General features: G+C 44.2%; 1 protein-coding gene across 1 annotated transcript in view; it reads right to left on the bottom strand.

Annotated features, from left to right (window-relative positions):
* Positions 1-1731: 1731 nt before the first annotated feature.
* The window catches only part of KPNA1 (karyopherin subunit alpha 1), a 33713-nt gene continuing 22289 nt past the window's right edge, over positions 1732-13155 (bottom strand). The window contains exons 7-14 of the mRNA XM_081845240.1: positions 12737-12825; positions 11729-11828; positions 11272-11435; positions 10860-10938; positions 7990-8115; positions 7316-7443; positions 6299-6477; positions 1732-4642 (exon numbers count right to left, since the gene is read on the bottom strand). Of these exons, the coding sequence (XP_081701366.1) occupies positions 4455-4642; positions 6299-6477; positions 7316-7443; positions 7990-8115; positions 10860-10938; positions 11272-11435; positions 11729-11828; positions 12737-12825 (1053 nt within the window). The 3' untranslated portion in view covers positions 1732-4454. The remainder of the gene's footprint in view (positions 4643-6298; positions 6478-7315; positions 7444-7989; positions 8116-10859; positions 10939-11271; positions 11436-11728; positions 11829-12736; positions 12826-13155) is intronic.

Here is a 13155-nt window from a genome sequence, read left to right as displayed (position 1 = left end):
AACGTGTCCAGAGGAGGGCAACCAAAATGGTCCAAGGCCTGGAAACGATGCCTTATGAGGAACGGCTAAGGGAGCTGGGCATGTTTAGCCTGGAGAAGAGGAGGTTAAGGGGTGATATGATAGCCATGTTCAAATATATAAAAGGATGTCACATAGTGGAGGGAGAAAGGTTGTTTTCTGCTGCTCCAGAGAAGCGGACACGGAGCAATGGCTCCAAACTACAAGAAAGAAGATTCCACCTAAACATTAGGAAGAACTTCCTGACAGTAAGAGCTGTTCGACAGTGGAATTTGCTGCCCAGGAGTGTGGTGGAGTCTCCTTCTTTGGAGGTCTTTAAGCAGAGGCTTGACAACCATATGTCAGGAGTGCTCTGATGGTGTTTCCTGCTTGGCAGGGGGTTGGACTCGGTGGCCCTTGTGGTCTCTTCTAACTCTATGATTCTATGATTCTATATAGGAGAAAGTAATGGCATACACTCCAGGCATGGCCAGACTTGGCCCTCCAGCTATTTAGGGACTACAACTCCCATCATCCATAGCTAACAGGACCAGTGGTCAGGGATGATGGGAATTGTGGTCCCCAAATAGCTGGAGGGTAAAGTCTGGCCATGCCTGGCATACACTCAGGGGTGTTATGGGGGCTCCTGCTAATTGAAGCCTCTGGCAAGCAAGGGCAGGTTTTTCTCAACTGAACCCCCAGCTCCAACCCATTGACTTTGTCCTGTAGAACTCAGTGGCGTTTTGGGAAATGCTCATATGGAGATCCATTTGCTGAGTCCAAAACGTATCACTGGCTTTTGTTACAAGGCAAACTTCACAGTCCACTTTTGGGATCACAAAAATATCTCATCTGTAGCTTTTCATAGTACAGTAGCTTGGCTTGGGCATAATGTATACCATATCCCATTTTTCTGGGTACCAAGAAGTTCCTTGAACACTGCGGGGGATGTCATACTACGCATTTCTATTGAGATTTTTAACTTCTCTAATAAAGAAGAGCGCCATGATCTCTGAATATACAAATTCAGTTCTTGATAGAGCCTAGAAATAGTTTTCACTCTAATTCAGGTGTCTTGGGCTACATGTATACAGAATTCCTACCCAAAACACAGGGCTAAATGTACATATTTCAAAATATGTATCTTTAAATTATATATTCCTCCCCCTACCTTTTGCGGCCGCCCCCCCCCCCAGTAAACAGGAAGTAATCCTCTCATGCTATTATTATACACTCTATAGCTTTGGAAAATGATTTATAGATTATGGTATGGACCCTAAATGCTTCCTTCAATCAAATCACATTTGAACAAGGGTGCCGTCTCCCTTAAACCTAATATGCAACAATGGGGGTCTCTCTGCCAGAGGCATTCAAGACACCAGCTTTGGGCTAGTAGGGACAGAAGGCACAATCACTGCCAGGTTCCTCATATCCATTTCCTTCCTGCCCTTGAGCCCCCCCCCCAGCAAAAAATGCAGGCAGCGTTCTGCTCGTCCAGGTCAGCACTGAAATAATATTTATGTGTTAGTGCAAGCCTTCAAAGGTTTAGGAAGTGTGGTTCGAGGCTTCAACTCATTGTCCAGAACTTTTACGCAGCCACCTCCATCTCACAGAGTTGACCTGCTGTCTCTCAACTTTGGATTGTACAGGATCTTCTCATCACCACACCAGCTAACAGAAAGAAGCACCACATTAGCCCTACTTTTAAAAATGAAAGAAAAAGACAGCACTCCGTTTCACTTCTATGTATTTATGGTTTAATTCACTCCTTTGAAGAGAGAATTCATTATTTCCTAGCAGGAACACCAATGCACCACGTTCTCACTAGCTTGGGAGAAAAACTTTCGGTGTGAGAAAGATATAGGATGTGTGTAAATATACATATATACATACACATTAGCACACACACATTGGAGGAGTGTGCCTGTGCATATATACTCTAGGTAAGCACACACATATACACACTGTCCGTGTTTGTGCATGTGAGACATTTCTGTACCACATGCACCCTTCACTGAAATTGGCTTAGAAAATATGCAGCTTGCTGCCCCCCGAAAAACTATCAATTAAAGTACATGATTTGAAACAAATCTTATAGAAATGGCATGTCATCAGTAATTTACACTTTAAAAAACTCAGCCACAAAAAAAATCTGAAAGCTGAAACAAGATTGCTATTCATCAGTGCTGCTACCACCCTTAAAGAAACATGGTTTACTATGGGATATAAAGGCAACATTGAGGTTGTTATAAAGATTAGCCACCTAATTTAAAGAACAAACCAACCAGACTGTACTTCATTTTTTGCCCACAATACACCCCGTGAAACTACTCTTCTCACACCTTGCTTACCTGTCTTGTACATTGTTTGCTTCCTGTTCATTGTGGATTCTTTCTCCCATCTGCGGTTTTGGTGCCCCCCCCCTTTAAACATCAATCCAGTCAATGCTGCTGGATTTGGGTACATGATGATCCCACTATGCCGAATCAGAGAGAGGCCAGAGATTCCTTCTCTCATAGTAGGGGGCCTACTTTTTTTGCCTGGTTTTAAATTCCCCCGGAACAAGAACCAAAATGGGAAATAAGTTTATTGCAAAACACATGCCCGCCCCCCATCTCAGCCCAGCCCTAATTTTAAAGTTACAAACAACTGAAGTTGAAATGGAAACCTAGAGATGCTTCTTCACAGAGCAGCACAAAACTAAAGGAAGTTAACTTAAGAGGGTGGAGGCTGATGAAGAATGGACAGAACTGGCAGCTGCGAGAGCTCCCATCCTAAAAGCACAGACATAGATACAAAGTCTTCAGGAGAAGGGTCAGTCACACAGAAGAACACTGATGAGACCATACCTCCTAATAGGTTGACAAAGTATATTTCCTTGCAGGCGATGTCAGTTTTCTTCCGTTAATTATAACATGAAGAATCTTGTCAAACAATTCTGACAACAGAATTTATTATGTATTCACAATGTTTGTAATGGAAGGTCAAGTCCTGGAAAGTCAGACTGACTCAAGGTCAGGGTGCAAGCCTCCCGCAAGATCCATGCATTCACAAGAGAGTGAACAACACTGCTGATAATGGCTGATGCCAAGTTAAATTAAGACTATGCTGTCGGAGTCGGCTGGCCTTGGACTAGGTGAAGAGGTTCAAAACAATTGGCGTTCATATCCAATGTCTTCGGTCCGAGCGTATCGGAGAGCCACCATCTTGGTCTAGTCAAGAGAGCATTCTACAGACACACGGAGACGGCACGACGACACCCCTGGTTGTTGCAGGAAGCTGATGGCGTTTGGCCAGAGGTCAGCTGTACTAAGGATTAAATAAGCGGTGTCAGTCAAGAATATTAGGCAGATGATTTCAGAACTTAGGTTTCATTAGTCATAAGAGCGTTCTATGTGCCTTTAAGTGAAGTTTATAGAATCCAGGTGTCCCTTTCTGGCCTGACTTAGAAGCTACAGTCCACGTAAGCAGAGGTGGCCCAGGGAGCCCGTTATCTTCTTTGCTTCAATATTTTAGCATGTCGAGAATTTACAACAGAATGTGATTTACAGACAGCCCTGTTCAACCAAGACGTTTACAAAAACTCAAGCGTGGATTTTTCAGCAGGAACCATGTTAATGAGGACCACTTTCGAAACTTGAAAGAGATTTCAGTCTGAATGTAGAGGGAGCCAATTGATGCTGTGGTAGATGGACAGGAACAGTTCCTCTATCCCTGACGTGATTTCGGACATCTTCAAAAGAGCCCTGGCTGCCCCACGGGAGGTACAGAGAGATGGGCTCCGTTCCTCATGCAGACAGAAGAGAACAAACCCCATGCGGTCGAAATGGCAGCATAGGAATCCTGCCTGCTGTCAACTGTTCATTGTTCCAAGAACCTGGAGCAGCTTATTCACTGGCAGCTGTAAGTGCAGGGAACAGAGAGCTCCTTCCTGTATCTCTGTGTATCATATATGTATGTATATAGTATACATACATATATATATATTAACAGAAGCCTAAGCTGCCACACACAGAACCACCACCATTCCAAATTCTGCATGAGCCTCAAATGAGACCGGCACTCAGAGTACCTGGAAAGGAAGAGTCCCTCGAATCCTCTTTGTCGATAGCAAGAACACTGCAACACGCACACAGACACACAAAGGAAACTCCACCCTTGTTTTAGAATCTAGGATTACACCACTTTAGTGTGTACTTCATTGGGGAAAACTGACATCTTTGCAGAAGTGCCCAAGCTCTGGAGAGATGGGCACAGCAGCTAGGGTAAGCCCTTACCGAAGTGGCGTCCTACAACAAAGAGCCAAATGTTTCCCAGTTGTGTTTGTAAGGAAGCGTGTGTGCAAAGCAAGCAAATGAGCTCACACAGGTTTATGGAAAACAGGACCACTCTGTGGGCAACTCAGAGCTCTACAATAGGGCTGGATGGGCAAGTGCAACGCAGTGCACAGGAGCGCCTCACAGCTGGAAACCTTCCATGGGAGCCTCGCACTGCTGGAAGATGTACTGCTGCTGGCCAAGATCGACTTGGGGGGCGATGCTGCTGTCTTCCTCCTCTGTCCCAAAGTAGTGCTCAATCAGATCAAAGGCTTTCTGGTAGATTTCTTGGTTCTCGTGACTCTGGAGGAATTCAATCTTATCCAGGCCTGCAAGAAAAATATACAGAGCCCCTCAGTTCCTGAACATGAAGGTATACCTGAACTGCTTCATCTTTGTCAACGATGGAGAACCTCCAGATATTGGTGGATTCCCCATCACCCCATATCATTTGCCATGCTGGTTGGGGCTGACAGTAGCTAGAGTCCCCAAACATCTGGATGGCCACAGGTTCCCTATATGTACATGTTGCTGAGAAGGGGGTGGGGCAAAGACGGAGCGAGATACACAGACCAGGCTATCTGAACTGCAGCATCAATTAAAAACCAGGAGACTCCATTGAGACCCCACAAAGATTCTAAAGGCAGAAGTGTCCATTGCTACTGGAGCTATCCCATCCCACAACTGCCTCTTCATTACTTTGCAGGTGCTGCTTAGGTAATGATGTGGTAGAGAAATATTAAAATGCTCTGCAAAACCCTCAAGTGCTGTAATCCACAAAAATGCACTTAAGAGGATCTTTATGTCCTTCCCAGTGCAGCAGCTAAGCCTGCAGCCTAACTGCAAGATTTTGGTTATATTTATATTTTGGCATTTGTAAAGGACCCCTGGACAGTCCAGTCAAAGGTGTCTATGAGGTTGCAGCGCTCATCTCACAGCTTTCTGGGTCATGTGGCCAGCATGACTAAACCGCTTCTGGCGCAATGGCACACTGTGACGGAAACCAGAGCGCACAGAAACCTTCCCTATTTATCTACTTGCACTTTGAGGTGCTTTCGAACTGGGACAGAGCAATGGGAGCTCACCCCGTCGCGGGGATTCGAACCACCGACCTTCTGATCGGCAAGCCCAAGAGGTTCAGTGGTTTAGACCACAGCACCAGCTGTGCTGCAGACTGTAAGCAACCACAAATATGAAGAGGTATTTCCAAAATTCTGCTTTTATTTTGAAAAGAGGCACTGCCATTATCTTTGTATCCAGCATTTTCTGCAGAAATGAACCAAGTTGGAAAAGGTTCCGAAAAAGGCACCAAAATGACCAAGGCGGTGGAGATGCTCCCATATGAAGAATGGTCGCAGCATTTGGGACTTTTTAGAGAAAAGACCTGATAGAAGCCTATAAAATTATGCATGGCATGCAGAAAGTACATAGAGAAGTCCCCACCCCCCTTGTAACTCTAGAATTCATGAACATCCCATGAAAGTGCATGCTGGAAGATTTAGGACAAATATAAGAAAGTACTTCTTCATGCAGTGTACAGTCAAACTATGGAACTTGCTTCCTCAGGAGGAAGTGATAGCCAACAATCTGGATGATTTTGGAAGACGATTAGACAAATTCATGGAGGAGACGGCTATCAATGGTTATTTCCTCCACCGTTGGAAACCATGAGAGGGGGGAGTCCTCTTGTAGACAAGATGGACAACTGGCCGGATCCAGCAGACTATTCTTATGTTCCTAAATGCTACTTGAACTGGAAAATTAAAGGCAACTGAGGAAGTATCAGAAGTTGTTACAAAGGAAGATTACTAGAAAGAAAATTATGGGCCAGAAAATGTACAGGAGGTCCTCCCCCCCAGACACTGAAAGAGTACAGTTTTGCTTGGAAAGTCTTCCATTTACTTTGAGGTCATAATGAACCATGAGAAACGAGGCAAAAGCTGGATAGTCTATTATGGATGTCACCCACCAGCAAATCCCCTTACCGTAGGCTTCCTCAATGAGTGCACAGTATGGGTTAATGCCAGTTCCACTTCGCCTGGCTTCTTGCTCGCCCAGTCTCAGGATGTTTTCCAGCCCATTAAGAGCCACCTGCACAATCTTCGAGTCCATTACCGTAAGGAGGTCACAGAGTGGTTTGATGCAGCCAAGTTCTACCAGGTACCTGAAAACCACAATGGATTGGGAATCAAGACAACTAGAGGATTCGGTTTGGCAAAGTGGCAGCACCACTTCTGGCATCTTGGTTAAAGGTAAAGGTAAAGGGACCCCTGACCATTAGGTCCAGTTGTGACCACCTCTGGGGTTGTGGCACTCATCTCACTTTACTGGCCGAGGGAAACGGCGTACAGCTTCTGGGTCATGTGGCCAGCAGGACTAAGCCACTTCTGGCGAACCAGAGCAGCGCACGGAAACGCTGTTTACCTTCCCGCCGGAGTGATACCTATTTATCTACTTGCACTTTGACGTGCTTTTGAACTGCTAGGTTGGCAGAAGCAGGGACCGAGCAACAGGAGCTCACCCCGTCGCGGGGATTCAAACCGCTGACCTTCTGATTGGCAAGTCCTAGGCTCTGTGGTTTAACCCACAGCGCCACCTGCGTCCCGCAGGCACCCTCAAAAGCACAAAGTGTTCTCGAGAGAGAGGAACAGTGTTCCGCTCACCCATGTCCAGTGCATAACACTCAGTGATATGAAGAATCTGGGCAGTTCTTCTAGAAAGTGAAGCCTTAGAAGAGGCTGACCAAAATAGTGCAGACTGGAGTGGGGAAATCTCCAGATATTGCTGGAGTTTACCATTGCATAAACTCTGGCTATTAGCTATGCTGACCAGAGGTCCCCCCCTCCTGACAGAGATATGAGAAAACATGTGTGAACAGAGCAGGCATCTTTTGGTCAAGGGGGATGAGGAGTGCAGGAGAAAAGAGAAACTTTGCAGCACCAGCTCTCAGCACAACCCTTCCACCATGAAGGTCTTTGTTTGGAAACCTTGCTGGCACTTACTTGATCTGCTCAGCAGAGCCACCAGATGTTGCATTAGTAATAGCCCAAGCCGCTTCTTTTCTTGTCCGAAACTCGGCAGTTTGCAATATACTTATCAGAGCTGGGAAAATGTTGGCATCTATGACAGTCTGAAAAATAAACAAGGTCTTAATAGCAGATTAAAAAAATCGGGATTATTTGCTTCAACACAGTAATGTGACACAGAGTGCTACAGCGAGGGGGAAAGTATTTGATCCCCTGCTAAATTTATCTGAGAACACAGCCAGTTACGTCTCGTGTGTTTATTGAGGATGCTTTACGTGACCATAGGTTTGTTCGTTGTTGTTTAGACCAAATAACCAGCTTGAGTCCAGCAGAAAGGGTTACTCTAATCATGGAAAGCTGGATTCACCAGTGGTTTTCGTTTGCTTGTTTTGTTTTGTATTCAACAGTATTGAGCATCCATCTCCAACTGGTCTAATATTTTGTGGGGGGGAGGAGTAGAGTTAAAATTAGAGTTGTTCTCCTGACATTTCCCAGTTCTGATCTTGAATTTATAAAAGTCTGCTGAAAATACCAAACAAGATACAAGCAAGAGCGTGTAATATTCTGCCAAAGTCTGCATGGAGAGCAATAGATCTAAGAATCTGATTTTGTGCTGGCAAGCGAACCTCTGAGCCAACCAACTTCATTACCTGAATCTGCGCTCTGTTTCCAGCTGTGATGTTTGATATTGTCCAACATGCTTCCTTTTTGATTGATTCTTTAGGACTGCTAAGCAAGTGTAGTAAACTCTGCAGAGCCGAACAATTCAATATTACCTGGGAAAGGGAAAGAAAGAGATTGATTTTTGACTGCATCCAAAAGATGGATCTAAAAATTCCATGCACACTTACCTTAAGGAAACATGAGTAAGGCATAATAAAGAGATTTTTTCCTTATCTAAAATCAAAAGAATATGCTGAGAAAAAGCAGAAAGCTCAAGGAAGTAAAGGGGAGAATAAGATAGCAGTAGTCTGCCTGAAGATAAAATCAAGTGGGAAGAAAAGTGGGGAAAGAACGAAAGAGGCAGAAAAGTCAACATAAAGGTACTTCCATGCACAGAAAGCACTGTCAATGTCAAGAGAAAATACTGAGCAGGGCATGAGAGTTTGAAGAACTTGACGGAGAAGACAGGTGCACTTAATACCTTTCTCGTCTCAGATTTAGTGGAAAGTAAGCTGTCATTGATGAGGAGGCAGATATTCTAAGTTATGTAAGTATTAATAATGTTAAAGACTGCATAGGTAGGCATTTTCATATTAACGAATCTAACCAATGAGCCTAGATGTCTCACACTCTAACCCTGTAAATATAAGGTGAGCAAGAAAGTAAATGTGAAAGAATGGAAAATATTATTTTGAAAGCTTAAATTTCTCCTGCAATGAAGTGGCAGACTTTGCCAAAGAAAAGCAAGGAGGGGTTGTTTATCATTAGACTTTATTTAACAAGTCTCACAAGACTTGCTCTTGGAGCCCATTAAGGATACAAAGGGTGGGTTTTGCCACTGTACAGCAGGTGCACAACTGACAAGAACTGTAAGCAAAGGAGAGGAAGAAAGGATTCTGGTGAACATTACAAAGATGTGTTTACAAATGCAGGTGCAAGAGATACAAAGAAAGTCTACTCAAAATATTAGAGACCACCATGCTCAAAAGACAGCTTTACAATCTAACACTGAGCAAGGGTGCATGCTCAGAACTTGACTTGAAAACTCCAAGATGCTGAACTGAAATAAGAAAGCTGAGTTGCACAAATAGTGCTAGGTTCCTAGGCACTAACAAAAAATCAGTGAAAAGGATATGCACAGATACCCTATAGCCAACAAGCTCAAACAGTGTTTCTCAAACTGTACGTCCTAGCACTTTTCCTGAGCAGATTCCAGAAAGAAAGTCTCCCTGCCACAACTAGGTGAACAGCACACTATCACTGGGAGCATCGCTGAAGAGACAGACTCCTTCCCTTCCTGTTATGCTGAATTGCTATTCGGCTACATAGTGCCTATTTATACATGGGTGGCGCTGTGGGTTAAACCACAGAGCCTAGGGCTTGCTGATCAGAAGGTCGGTGGTTCGAATCCCCATTACGGGGTGAGCTCCCGTTGCTCGGTCCCTGCTCCTGCCAACCTAGCAGTTCGAAAGCACGTCAAAGTGCAAGTAGACCAATAGGTACCACTCCGGCGGGAAGGTAAATGGCATTTCCTTGCACTGCTCTGGTTCGCCAGAAGTGGCTTAGTCATGCTGGCTGCATGACCCGGAAGCTGTACGCCGGCTCCCTCGGCCACTAAAGCGAGATGAGCGCCGCAACCCCCGAGTCGGTCACGACTAGACCTAATGGTCAGGGGTCCCTTTACCTTTACCTATTAGAACCATCATCATCGGCTTACTCACTATATTGATATGCTCACGTTTTCTGTTGTAGAGGAAGGTCAGGCTCAAAAAAGTGGAGTTAGCATATAGTTGGCTCTGACTTCAAACATTTTGAGAAGTATGATACTAAAGAATGCCACGAGCAATTATGTATGTCTTAATTTAGCCGTATCCTAGAGAGTTGGAGCTAGCAAGCACAGGCATGAGTATTTCAAGGAGAGCGCAGGCCAAGGACACCAGGAATAAGGCCAATGTAGCTTTCTGAACACAAGATTTCAAGGCACAAAACCTCAAGGAGGTTTAAGGGGGGGAAAGGGTTGAATCCAATGAAGTCATTGCATGGGCAGAAAGAGTTCTATTTGCACAATAGAACTTCTCCTCCTCCAACCCCCATACCTGCTCCAGAGTGTTGGAAGTGAGGAGATTTCACCCCTCCCATTCCAAGAATCTGCTGATGTTCTCTGCTGATTCTCCAGAGAGGAGGGGGGCGGTTTCTGCTCACTACTTATTCCGCTCCAGCCTCACATCAAAGAGAGAGACTGAGTGTTAGAGAGAGAGAGTGTTATCTCTGTATAGATAAGGTTGCTGCTAAGAGCAGCTGCAGACACTCAGTGCAGTTCAGCTTCTTCATTTAGCTCTGTATATAGTTTGTATGATAGTTGTAGATAGAAGAGAAGTAGTTATTCTACAGAGCTGTTCTCCGAGTGGTTTATGCTCTGCTGTGCAACGACTGTCTTCGGAAGTGAATCTGGTGCTCACAACTCTTGAGTTGTGAGTCCACAGCACTTTGACCTGTTCCTGGACAGAAGGTGGTCTCTGGAAATGCTACCCCAGCTCGCCTGGCCCAGAGAGTGGCTGAAGTGGATGAGTCCAGTCGGTGGCACTGGCTCAAGGGTGATGCTGACAGGGAGAACCCCCAGAAAAGATTTGGAGGGGAATGTGTGGGGTGCACAGAGGGTGGAGAGGAAGGAAAAGTCCCATTATATGAGCAGAAGCTGTTCTGCTTGTGCAACATTTTCATTGGATATAACCCACAATACATGTTCAACTCTATGAAGCCTCTTAAGGCTGAGGACTGAAAGAAAGAGATTTACTTCTATTCAGTTACTGTGAAAACTGGAATCAGTAAATGTTGTTGCAGTGAGCAGTGTTTATACCTGGGTCTGTATATCATCCCCTGTAACAATGTTCCCAACTGCTCGCAAAGCAGGAGATACCACTTTGTAGTCGTTATGCCTAAAAAAAGGGAAAAAAGAAAGGCTTCAGTTTAACAGAGTCAAATGTTATTTGTTTCATAGTCACATCTTCAACTGTTGTGTCTTGATGCCAGGATGCAAGGCACACTGTGTTCTATTTATTCCTTTGTTTCTTTAAGTAATATGGACATAATAACCACTGTTCATGCAATGTGGTTCAAAACAGGTGGCCTTGGGCACCAAATAATGTATTCACACCTGCACTTTCAGCAAGAAATAAAAGCTAAGGCCAACCTGACATGACGGCAAGTAAAAGGACAACATTTAATAGACTTGCTTGATTAAATAAATTTGCTTGATCTAAAGTCCTTACATCAGGAGTTCCACAAGTCTCCTACATACTCCTGCATCAATCACAGCCTGGATTTTATCATTGGGTCCATCAGACAAGTATGAGAGTGCCCAGCATGCATCCGCTAGGACATCTGTGTCGTTGACGAAGAGCAGCCATGACAGCACACTCAGACAGGGGGAGACCTACAAAGAAACGAGAGGGGTGAAAAATCAATGGAATAAGCATGCCTGTCTTTTTCAACAAAGGACCTAAACCAGTGTTTCTCAAACTTGGTCCCCCAGCTGTTGTTGGACTACAACTCCCATCACCCCATTTGGAAGCATACATGACAGCAAACAATTTTTTTTTTAAACGAGATGAGAACTTTGTTTCCTTAAAAGCCTCCAGATATTTAAGAAGGCTGCTCCAGAAAGGAATGTTATGAACTCCTTTTCTTATCCACAAAAGGCAACGCTTTTCAGACTTTATTTCCTACCTTAGCAAAGTCTGGGGGAGGATTCTTTCCTCTGCAAAGATTAGAGAGTGCCCACACAGCATTCCGAGTCATGGTGAGACGATTCTGTTTGGAAAGCAATCTGAAAATACAAAAAAGAAAAGAAAGAAAAAGAAAAAAGTATTGCAACAGAAAGCTTACGAGAAGAAGAGGACACTGAACACAAACTACCGAGTATCTGCTTTCTAACTTGAAATCATGTTTATAAAAGAAAACCCTGTTAAATTCCCATAGTTACAGTGGTACCTCGGTTTTTGAATGTCTCCGCTGACAAATGTTTTGGAATTTGAGTGCTGTAAACCCCAGAAGAAAATGCTTCAGTTTTCGAACGTGCCTCGAAAGTCGAACTGGAAACGCAGCTTCCGTATTGAGTTTTCCGTACTGAGATTTCTGTTTTCAGTTTTCGAACGTTTTGGAACTCAAACGGTCTTCCGGAACGGATTATGTTAAAAAACCGAGGTACTACTGTATTTTTTATTTCCAAGAAGTTCAGGAGGAAATGTCATGCTTTCACAGAATGACGTGGCGGGGGGGGGGGGGGAGAGTAAAACTTGCTGCTAATGAGGGAAGATATGGAGGTCGGTGTAAGAAATGCAAGTATAGGAACACCCCTTATGCGCACAATCCTATGTTTACTCAGAAGTAAGTCCCTAAAATTCAGTTGGGCTTAGTCCTATGATAGTGGAATTAGGATTCCAGCCTAAGCTTACCTTTTGCTCGTAGGGCTGGCCAAATGATGAAATATTTTCTCCTCTCTATGCATCCATTAAAGCAATAAATATCAACTACAAAGTTATCTAGGTAGCGTCAGACAATAAGTGTCTCTAATAGTTTGCACATTACACCAAATTCTTTTGTGCTAATACTGCAGTGCTCATCTGCATGAGCACATGCGCGCGCACACTCACTCACTCACTCACTCACTTCAGTCAGGGTTATTCTATTGGGCACTGCTGGCAAATAAACCTGAACACCATCTAGAAAACTTACTGCAATAGAGGGGGTAAGATGTTGCAGTCCAGCACGTAATCTCTACACATAGTACTGTCCCCTGCAATATTGCCAAGGGCCCAAACAGCCTGAGAAAGAAGACAGAAAACTGTTAGATCAACTTTTCTGAGAGTGCAACCCTCCCTTGTCCTGTATCTCAGCACCAATAATTGTCTTAACATCATATTCATATATTTTATTCTATTTAAAATATCTAAAGACCAGTCTTCAGTACTTCTCTCACTTCAGAAAATGCCAGCTGATCAACAAAACAATATAAAATACTCAAAGAGACTTAAAAGAATATGGGCAAATAAGAAAGCTTTCATCTCAGCCCAGTATACCTGAAGGACCTCAATGAGTATCTCCACCCCCCCCCCATCATTCAGCCCGGACACTGAGGTCCACCTGCGAGGGTC

The sequence above is a fragment of the Podarcis erhardii genome, assembly GCF_964252035.2.
Source record: "Podarcis erhardii genome assembly, chromosome: 17".
NCBI classification, from domain to species: domain Eukaryota; kingdom Metazoa; phylum Chordata; class Lepidosauria; order Squamata; family Lacertidae; genus Podarcis; species Podarcis erhardii.
This window is presented reverse-complemented; position numbering and strand designations above follow the sequence as displayed.